This window comes from Folsomia candida, unplaced genomic scaffold (genome assembly GCF_002217175.1).
Source record: "Folsomia candida strain VU population unplaced genomic scaffold, ASM221717v1 Fcan01_Sc017, whole genome shotgun sequence".
NCBI classification, from domain to species: Eukaryota; Metazoa; Arthropoda; class Collembola; order Entomobryomorpha; family Isotomidae; genus Folsomia; species Folsomia candida.
Window position 1 is genome coordinate 747,735 of NW_019091209.1, and position 11,355 is coordinate 759,089.

At 38.2% G+C, this 11,355-nt stretch overlaps 2 protein-coding genes across 3 annotated transcripts in view; one reads left to right on the forward strand and one right to left on the reverse strand.

Annotated features, from left to right (window-relative positions):
• The window catches only part of LOC118437907 (Krueppel-like factor 3), a 68,939-nt gene extending 64,775 nt beyond the window's left edge, over positions 1-4,164 (reverse strand). For both annotated transcript variants that reach the window (XM_035857425.1, XM_035857423.1), the window contains exon 1: positions 3,595-4,164. The gene's annotated coding sequence lies outside the window, so the exon portion shown is untranslated. The remainder of the gene's footprint in view (positions 1-3,594) is intronic.
• LOC110856926 (chondroitinase-AC) lies at positions 1,853-11,145 on the forward strand. The gene is made up of 9 exons (XM_022105512.2): positions 1,853-2,623; positions 6,064-6,100; positions 6,192-6,430; positions 6,816-6,856; positions 7,025-7,474; positions 7,848-8,275; positions 8,820-9,219; positions 9,712-10,031; positions 10,451-11,145. Exons 3-9 carry the CDS (start codon positions 6,210-6,212, stop codon positions 10,799-10,801), a joined length of 2,211 nt encoding a protein of 736 aa, XP_021961204.1. The 5' UTR covers positions 1,853-2,623; positions 6,064-6,100; positions 6,192-6,209; the 3' UTR covers positions 10,802-11,145.
• The last annotated feature ends 210 nt before the right edge of the window (positions 11,146-11,355 follow it).

Below are 11,355 nucleotides of genomic sequence, written 5' to 3' on the forward strand. Positions count from 1 at the left end.
AAAGTTACCAAAGACTGCGTGAATTGCCTCATTATTTTCACAGTTAAAAAAAACAAAGTATTTTGACAAATTCTTCACATATTTTCTACGTGCTTTGTGGGCGTATCTTGTCCCCCCCCAAAAAAATCCAGCCCCTGGGAAAAACAGAGCTCAAAATAGAGTGCCTCCATTTTCCAAAGTATTTAGCCCAACCCTGCCCTTCAGCTTACTTACTTATTTAATTCCTAAATACTTTTACTGGACTGGACGATATGGGTGCATGCATAATATTATTATTTAATGTGGACATCTTCTTCTTCTACGAATTGTTCATTGAACTCGCTCATCTATCCTCGAATAAGTGAGTGGTGTGGTGTTATATTCTTATTAGTTTAGACTGGCAAGCAACCTCACTCATAAATATACATATTTAAATTCCTTCTAGATTTTCATTTGAGTGCAGGCAGAGATGCAGATGCGTCACACACAATGGAATTAGTGTACGTATGTAAGCTTGATGGGGAATTTAATTGCCGCGTGGTCACATTAAGGGTGGGGCCGCGCTGGGCTGGTGATAATGGGGATGATCAACTAAAAAACAGGACTATGCTATCCATTGCCGGCGGAAGCGGGGGGACGGGGGGACATTGTTCCCGACGGAAATTAAGTAAAATCGTGTCATGCCTATGCTAATATCCTACAATGTTGGTGTCCCCACATGTCCTCCCTCCAGCTTCCGTCGCCACTGACGCTATTTACACGGTGGAGATTAAAGTATGTATGCTTAAATAAGATTGAGGAGGAGGAGGAGGACACATATTTACAAAGAATGACGAGAATGCCAAATACGCAAAAGTGGTCAAAAGTGAGTGCATGCCAAGACAGATGCACATGTATAATAGCATATGCAGCATTTAGATAGAATAGAACAGCGAAGATAACACAAGTATTTATAGGCGACTTAATTGTAATTAAATTAAAACTACATCGTTATGAAATTGATATATGTATATCATTCACGCAGTCATTGGTAACTTTGTAAAATCCTTGTACCACAATTTTAAAAACTTGATCTGAGCAAGTGTATAAAAACGTGTAGCTAAATTTTCCTCCGAGAATTTTGTAAAAATTTGTAAGTTTAGGGAAATTTACAATGTAACCTAGGCCTGTGTGAATTATCTCAATAATTAATCTACATATGTACATAACTTGGGAAAAGAAATCGCTTTCTGTTTTGCACTGGATTTTTTCTCTGTCTGCCGACAACATTATCTAACATTTTGGATTGGACCTGTCTGGTACAATACTTACTCCAAAAAATATTTCGCTAGGCAGCTTCTTAAAAACTAAGGAAGATTTTATTTTATTACTATTTACTCATCATCACTCGGTTGGGTGTGGGTCAACTTCAACTTGAACTCGGTCATCAGGCAGCCCTTAGTTCGTTAAACCGTGAGCTCTTTCTCCCCTAAAAATCCAAGCTATCTATCAGTGGCCGCGGAAGCCGTGGGGATATGTGGGGACGCTAACATTATATATAGAATATAGGGAAGAGCTAGGTTTATATAAGATGCTGGTATCGAACAACCGTGGGGACATTGTCCCTCTGTCCCCTCACCCTTCCTTCCGCGGCCACTGCTATCCCTCCCTGCACAAAAGCATGTCCAGTAGTAAAATCCAATCTGGAGCAGCAACTCGACCTTAATTCTTCTCCTTTTTCTCCCTCTTAATGATCCTATTGAGGCAAATTCCTCTCCTAATTTACTCCACTTGCTTACCCCAACTTGACCACCAACCTACCAACCAGACCTTTCTGGCTCCCTTACAAAGTCTCATTGTTGGGAGATTTTACTACTATTTATCCAGTAAAGTAATTAAGAAGACTCCAGTTCTCGTCCAGTCCAGCAACAATTTCTCTCATTAAGGTTCTCATTACGGAAATATAAACGTACTACCAATCGACCAACTAACCAGAATAAAATAGTTTTTTTTTATTTAGTAGAGCAATCAAATCACGATATAAAACTCAGCCTGATTTCCTCCACAAAAGTCCAAACCTGGATTTATAAAATCATAAAACTAGAACTTGTAGGAACGTTTGCCGTGATTTTGTCCCCATTTAAATTAATGTCCCCATTGCACAATTCTCATTTTGTGACAGTAACGATTATTTTGTACAAAGACAAAGTTTAACTTTATTTATTTACCAATTAAACTGTGAGTTCAAATCAAACCTTTTCCATAAAAGTTCAAACCTTGGTTGGATGAAAATAGTGAAATCATAAAATATCCTACAACTTGGAAACCTAGATAAATTCACAATTTAAATTACAACAAATATTCGTGGAAATTTCGCCCCCATTTAAATTAATGGTCCCTAAAGTTAACTCTCATTCTGTGACCGTTACGTGATATATACAAAAAATAGACAAAGTTTAACTTTATTTATTTATCAGTTAATAAACTTTATAAGTTTAAACTTGCATGAAAATGAGATCAAAATCAAAACTTTTCCACAAAAGTCCAAACTTTGATTAAAAATACAGTAAAATCATGTAATATCTCGGAAACTTGTATCCCGGAAATTTCGCCCCCATTTCAAGTAATGTCCCCAATGGAAAACGCTCATTCTGACGATTATCCTGTAAGTATCAAAACCAGACAAAGTATATCTTTATTTATTTTTCAGTTAATAAATTGTGTGAGCAAATTTGCATGGAAATAAAATCAAAATCAAAATCAAGACTTTTCGACTAAATTCCAAAAAAACCTGGCTTTAAATGCAGCAAAGTCATAAAATTTCCCAGGAACTTTGTGGTAATTCCCCCCCATTTAAATTAATTCCCCTCCCCTCAAATGCAACGCACTTTGTATATACATCTCTCATTCCCTGACCGTGACTATTACATACCAAAACCAGACAAAGTTTAACTTTAACTTCATTTATTTATCAGTAGTTTAAACCGTGTGAGTAAACTAAACTCGCATGAAAACGAAATCAAAATCAAGACTTTTCCATAAAATTCCAAGAAACCTGGCTTTAAATGCAGTAAAATCATAAAATTTCCCAGAACATTCATGATAATTCCCCCCCCCCATTTAAATTAATTTCCCCCCTCAAATACCACGCATTATGTATATACAACTCTCATTCTCTGACCGTGACGATTATACAAAGTATAACTTCATTTATTTACTATCAGTTTAAACCGTGTGAGTAAAGTAAACTCGCATGAAAACGAAATCAAAATCATAATCATTAAACGAAACGAAGGACGGTATTAAAGTTTCTCGTCGTTCGTTCGTTCGTTTTTTCCTTCCTACAACATAAAACTTCTACTAAATAGTTAGTTAATAGTAGAAAAAAACAGTCCATTTATTTATCCATCCATGTGACCCTGACTGACACATTCTGTTCTGTTCTCTTCTTCTGGAGTGCAGAGCGTGTTATTATTATTATTATCATCGTCATGAAATGTTGTGCACGTAAATGCCGTGCCGTCCAGAAAGCAGGAAGGGGATGATCCTCCCACAACTAACCACACCCGCAAATTATACGCATGCGAGGAAGAAAATACTGGCTGAAAAAAAAATTTCCACGGAATTTTTACTCACCTTTTTGTATAATCCGGTAAAATTAGTGTTAAAAATACATAAAAACCATAATTTTGGCCTTAAAGTACACTCCTTATCGAACACTTCCGAACTTGAGATAATTTTTTAGAAAAATCTATTTAGTTTCCGAGCTGAGCACAAATTTTCAGAAGTTTCCAAACTGCCCACAATTTTTCAGAAAAATCTATTTAGTTTCCGAAATGTACACAATTTGTCAGGCACAATATAGAAGAAAAATCTATTTAGTTTTCGAACTGCCCACAATTTTTCAGAAAAATCTATGTTGTTTCCGAACTGCCCACAATTTTTCAGAAAAATATATTTTGTGTCCACAATTTTTCGTACACGATATAAAAGAAAAATCTCAAATATTTTACATATCACAGTACAACGGGTCACGTGGGTGTGGTCGAAGTGGACGAAATTTTTCAGGGGTAAACAACGTCACTCCACTACTAACCACTTACTTAACTATGTATAGTTAGTTAACTCTTGATTAACTAAAAAAATCCAGCTTAATGATAAAAACGGCGTGAAAAAAAGGGGATGGCGTGTGTGTTGCATGTGCGAGTGCTGGACGGAGACTGAGGAGCAGAAAGAATCGTAACTGCATATATTGCACACGTAAATAAAAAAGTGGTGGATTGCATTTTGGTCGCATTTTACGTATCATTTTGTTACGTGTGTGCTCATCTTCTTCTTGTCTCATCTTCCTCACTCACTTACTTCCAAGTGCTTATGGATGGAGGACGTAATAATAAGAAGGGGAGATGAGAATGAGAAACCTTTCCTTTCATGAGCAGAGGATGGATAAGTATTTATTTATTTTAGACTTTATGAGAGTCAAAATTTGAGAGAGTGTTTCCTAAATTTTATAGATGACACAAATTTTAAGATATTTTTACATGTTTTGTTAAATATTTCTAAGCTTTTAGACCAATTTATACATATTTCAGCGATTATTTGAAGATTTCTCGACTCGAGAATCTTGAATTTCATCTTCCTCACTTTGTGCTTATGGATTGACGTAATAAAAAGAATGAGAAACCTTTCCTTTTATGAGGAGAGGACGGATATGTATGCATTTATATAGTGTCGACTTTTGGAATTTGGTGACGACGGAGGGTCAAACTTTGTTGGTGTTTTGCCTAACTCGTGTAGGGCACAAAAGTTTCAAAATATTTTTTACATATTTCTAGGTGTTCAGACAAAATTTATAAATATTTCTGATATTATTTGAAAAATATGTAAATCTTTGACACATTTTTTTCAGAAATGCGAATATATTTTGTAAATATATAAACGATGTGAGACGCAATTTTCACAAAATTTCCAAGCAATTTTACTACAAAAAATCAAAAGAATTATATTTTTGAAATAGAAATTTGTGAGAAAATTCTTATTATTATCATATTTTATTTCATACCCATTTCGTAAATATTTGGTGTTTTTTTCCGAAATATTTATTAAATCTATACTTCAGCGATTCTTGGTAAATACATATCCACCCTGTGAAGATCACGCCTTGATGTCAAGTCAACCCTTTACTTTTACTAGGTGATTGTTGGGTTTTGGTTTTTTCTTGGTGGGATATTCTTTACCGAAACGGTGGTGGTGAACGGTGACGTATTTACTTCTGGTTATGTGTATGCAATATGTGGTAATAGGAATAGAGCTATTTTGTAATTTTTATTTTTTAAGAAATTTATGGTACGTGAAAAACTTAGAATTTTTGGAGGATTTCTTATTAATTTCCTGAACTTGTAGCATGTCTTTGGTTGCAAGAGATACATACGAATTATTATCGAACTGGAAAATTTCAAGAAAACTAATCTTTTAAATCGAATTTCTGAAGAAAAAAAATATTTTTTAAAAATTCCTCTTTATTTGTCAGACGACAGACAATAAGAAGTTTGGTGGGTAAGGAGGAGGAGAGCAGATTTTTAGTGTTTTTTGAGATGCAAATTGTACAAGAATTTCGGAATTGTATTCTTTTAGGGAAGAGTATTATGAGTTTTAAAGCATTTTTTTCAAATTATGAAATATTTATTCTCACAAGTTTTTTGCAGATAAATTTCTCCATAAAAACAATCTGATTGTCTAAAATCTCAGAAATGTCAAACTATAATTTATATCAATATTTTAAAATATTTTAAACCAAATGAAATACAAAGAAAATTTTAATACTTATGACTGGCTATAAATATCGAAAAATATTTCGAAATTTTACCCCTCTATTAGAGTTGTGGAGTGGACCACACCTTCAAAATTGTGTGCGTCATCAAATGAAAATAAATAAAGTATAATTTACTTATCTTACGATTAGTGAGTATGAGTAAATATTTAAGTTTGCATGCATGAAAAGTGTGGCTTACTAAATAATTTTAATTAACTGATAATTTATAATGACAAAGTGTTATTTATTAAATTATCGATTGATTAACTATCACGACATTGTTATTAATACAGATAAGAAGAAGTCGGTTTGGTCTAGATATTTAAATAAGTAAGTATAAAAGCATCACAATCAACCAGTTAGTTAATTGTGGTTAGTTAACTGACTTGAAAGAATTTTACGTATATTTTGGTCTGTTAAGAATTTTAAATACGTTGAAATGAGGCCATCCTGTTTTTTGTGGGTGGCATGCATCGCCTTATTTTTGCCGTGTGTGACCCCACAAGACCCCGAGCTTGACCTGGCCACCATTCTGGAACGGAGAGTGACCAGAATTCGGAATCAGTACTTTAACGAAGAAGCCGCAACGACGCTGTTGCTCCAAATGAGTGCAGAAGGGACCTGGGCAAGTGTCGATTATACGGCGGGATGTCCGGCAAGGTAGCTAATTTAATAACAATTACGTAATCATGTTTACAACAATCTTGGCAAATTGTGCATAATTTTTGAGAAATTTGGGTATACTTTTTGCCGGAAAAGGATGCGATTTTTGTTCCTAAATTTACCCAGCAGGCATGCTTTCTACTTTAAAATATTGAGACATTTCACACAGGCATTGGTAACATTTTAAAATCCGTAAACTTCGTAAACCTATAAACTTTTACAAAATTATGCTCGAAGGAAAATTATGAATTTTTGTAAAATGTGACTCCGTGAATTGCTTCATTATTTCGCAAACTACCTGCGATTCGCGAAATAAAAGATTGTCGTGAGTACGCCTAATAATTGGAATAAATGGCTAATAACGTGTTAAATTAATCCACAGACGAGCCAACTGGCCAGCACAAGACCATCTTCATAACACTCGTGAGTAATTAAGAAATTTATAAATAAATTATACCCACCAAAACAACCTTGACCTTAAGCAGCATTTATATTTCACTCCCTACCTAACTTGCGCCATAGTTAAATTATAACAATGGCGCAAGTTATCAACGATAGAAGTAAAATTCAACCTCGACTTTATATATGTAGTAACGATGGCCGCCGTGTGGTCCACTTCCGGTAACCCGTTCCTCCTCGCGGCCGCCAACGCCTCCTTGACCCACTGGTTATCCAACGACTTCACGTCCCCCGATTGTATCAATGCGGGGGGACGGGCCGAGCTGACGTGTCCGTGTGGGACGCCGGGCTACTGGAATACGAACTGGTACTGCCAAATGATCCTGATTCCTGGTCTGGTCGGGTCAGCCTGCCTTCTTCTCGCCCCCGCACTGACGCCCAGCCAACTGGACACGTGCTCGGTACAAATGGCGCGATCCTGGCAGCGGGTTGACGGCGACCCCAATGGCTCAATGGGACCCATGACGGGCGCGAACTTGTTGGATGTCGCGTCAATCGCGAAATCTCTGGCGGTTTTGACCAATGATCACGCCATGCTCGTCGCGGCGTCGACGAGATGCTGGGAAGAGTGCAGTCTTTCATGTACGACTCATCGCAGAAAAATCTGTAAAATTATGTAGCACATTTTTAGTCATTTCTGGGGTCTGGGAATTTATTTTAAAATTCTGGAAGACAAATTTGTGTAGCAGGTCGTTGCCAATTATGTAAAAATATACACTCCAGATTTTGACACTTTTTGACGGAGAAGATCTCAAGGTTAAGAAGCCTTCGGAAAAATTTGAACTTATCGAAACTGCCTTAAAATACTCACCGTGATTCCATCAATCAACTCACTGAAGACAAATTTGTCGTCCAGAATTTTAAAATAAATTCCCAGAGCCGAGAAATTCCTAAAAATGTGTTGATTTTCCCTATTTTGACGATAACTCATCACATCCTAAATAAACACGTTTAGTCGGACCCCCAACTGTGGACGGGATCAAGGTGGACGGCGCCTTTATGCAGCACGATGGCCAAATTTATACCGGAAATTACGGAAAAGTTTTTATGAATCAGATGATTTCCGGGTTTCTCGAGTCGACCGGGACGAGCCTGTCGCCCCCACCGGATTTCGTGACGGAAGCCTTCACCACGCTTTTCATGGGGTCGGAGTGGCTCATGTACCGGAAGGGGGACCAGTTGAGCTGGAGTTATAGTGCGATCGGGAGGATGGTCTCGCACAAGTGGGAGGACTGGAGTGGGATTGACCTCAGGTTGGATGACGTCCTCGCAGCCACGGGGGACTGGGCGGAGGGCGACCTTTTTCGAGAAATGGTGGCCAGGCTGAGGGAACCGGATGGGATGTTGATGGGAAGTCGGTATTTCCATACGGCTGATTTTTTGGTAAGTGGTCAAAATACAACAGGTTAAGGGCAAGGTTTGGATTTCCGGGGGTGTTACAGCTCCAAAAATTGGAGAATCTTCATTTGAGAATATTTGTAACAGTTGAACCAAAATGTGTCTTTTGTGAAGAAATTAACGCTTTATCGCTGTCAAATTACTGCATTTTTTAAATCATTAAATTCTGTAACCTTACAAACGTTTACAAAATTGTATTCCTATTTTGAAGGGAAATTAGGATACAAATTTGTTTAAACTTGCTCAGATCAAGGGCGTCTCTTTATTTTATAAAAGCTAGTAAAATTATGGTACAAAATGCATGGATTTTACAAAGTTACAAAGGACTGCGTGAATTGCTCCAATGTATATAATTTGATACTCATAAAAGTGGATTTCTTCACAAAACATGTATGTTCATTGGACTGCTCGATGTAGATTGTCGTCTTATTGTGGCTGTAACGGCTCGGAAATTAAAAAAATGTGCATTTCGACGCTGTATTTTGATAAGAATACGAAATTACGCTAATTTTTCCAAACAATTCACCAGGTAAATCGAGGCCCTGGTTACACCACCACGTTGAAAATGTACTCTTCCCGGACGACCAACTCCGAGTGCAACAATGGTCAAAATCCGTACGGTTATCACCTCTCGGATGGCACGATCTACACGCAGATATCCGGGCACGAGTACACCAACGTGTTCGGCGCGTGGGACTGGGACCTCATCCCGGGCACGAGCTCGCTCTACGGTGGCGTTCCGCTGGGCTGCTCGCTCGTCCAGCGGAGGGGGCGCGACCCCCTCGTGGGCGCGGTCACGTTGGGCAGCGCATCGCTCGCGGTGATGACCCACGTCGACCCTGCGGTGGGGAATCATGCCTTCGCGAAGACGTACTTCTTTTTCCCCGCTGTTTACGCCGTGCAGTTCGTCAACCTCGATTGGAATGCGGGTAACGGTTAATTCGATGACTCCGTACCAAAATCCGCACATTTTTAACCTTTCTTCCCTCTGGGAATTTATTCTAAATTTCTGAACAACGAATTTGTCCTCAGTGATGGAATGGCGTCGAGTTTTTTAAGCGAGTTTCGACGAGTTACAATTTTTCTGAAGGCTTCCTAAACTTGAGATCTCCTCTGCCAAAAAGTGTCAAAATCTGGGGTGTATATTTCCAAAAAAAATGGCAACTCCCTGCTCTATAAATTTGTCCGTCAGAATTTTAAAATAAATTTCCAGAGCGTAGTAATGACTAAAAATATGTCTATTTTTACGATAGGTCAACGAGCCCTTCGTTAATCGAGAATGCATATTCATTCATTACTCAATAAATTCATGAAGAACGAATATTTTTTTCAAAATTTAAAAAAAATGAATAATCAACGAATAATTTTTCCCCTCTTTTTAAACTTACAAAATTTTGAATGAAGAAATATTTTTTGGACAGGTACGATGGTTACCACGTTGGACCAGAGACAAGCCTTGGGGTCCGTGTGGGTGGACGGGGTCAGTTTAGGGGACGATGGGTGGGTGGAGAATCAAGCCTCGCGAACCGTGTGGCATGACGGGGTCGGCTACTCGTTCGGGGAGGAGGTCAACCTTAGCGCGGGGGTCGTGGCGAGGGTGGCGAATTGGTCGGAGATCGGGATTTCTGTGGGGACTGAGAACCAGACGCATTTTGTGGCGTATGTAAGCCATGCCGCGGGGGTTGGGGGGGACGAGGTCCCCTACGTCGTCAGGGTGGGCGTGGACAGGGAGGAGTTCGAGGTAAGTTAACGTAACATCATCGTCAAAATCAGCACATTCTTAACCATTTCTCCGCTCGGGAAATTTATTGTAAAATTATGGAAGACAAATTTGTGGAGCAGGTCGTTCCCAATTTTTTAAGAAATATACTATATACACTCCAGATTTTGACACTTCTTGAAAGAGGAGACCTCAAGTTTAAAAAGCCTTCAGAAAAATTAGAACTTATCGAAACTGGCTCAAAAAACTCGACGCCATTCTACCAATCAACTCACTGAGGGCAAATCTGTCGTCCAGAATTTTAAAATAAGTTCCCAGAGCGGAGAAATCATTAAAAATGTGCTGATTTTGATGATGATTCATTGAGCTTTAAATTAAAACATCGATGAAATAAACGAATCCATGTTATTTAACTGCGATATCTGTAAATATTTACGTAGTCGTCCCCTCTTGGCGGGGTAACGTTGCTACCCCGCTCGGAAAACGTGACGGGTACGACGTACTCATCGCTGGACGTGGTCGTCATCTCGGTCGCCTTCCTGTCCCCGACCAACTACTCGACCGGGGTGGAAGTCGTCCCCTGGATTTTCGTCAGCCAGGCTCCCATCCTGCTCATCCTGGAAGGACGAGGGGACACCCAGTGGACTTTGGGGGTGGCTGACCCGTCTCAAACGATGGTGGGAGATGTGCACGTGGCCGCGGAGATTGGTGGGGTTTTAGTCGAAAAGGACGTCACACTGCCGACCGGTCCGTACGCGGGGAGCAGCGTGGAGGTTCCGATCGAGGTGTAAAATTTGGGAAATTTTGAATTAACGATTTGTAACAGGAATACAAATTTTCGAAAATATTATTTGATTAAAATGCCATTGTTTTCCTGTATTACTAAAAAAACTGTGTTGATTAGATTAACTCACACGTGACGAAATTAATTACTGCAAAAACCACAAACTTTCTCCATTTTGATTAACTTTATTAATTAATTAATTTTCATATTTTTAACATGTAACAACAACATGAAAACCAGGATTAGAAAATTACCGTACGTGTCATTTATCACCTCGTAAATGTATAAAACCGTATTCAAATGAATCAATGGGTTTTGATTAAGTAAACTATGGCATACATTCAAACAGAATTATTGATATCTTCAAACGAGTAAAATAGCAATAATTAATTAACAAAATTATTAGAAACTTAACAAAAAACATAACAATTTGACTTCCAATTTAAGGAAGAATTCATTAATGTTTTAAAACTCGAGAGTTTAAACTAAATCTATAATTTGGCAATATTTTAGTTTGTAGTGACTACAATTATCATCTTTTAAATATAAAAAACATAGAGC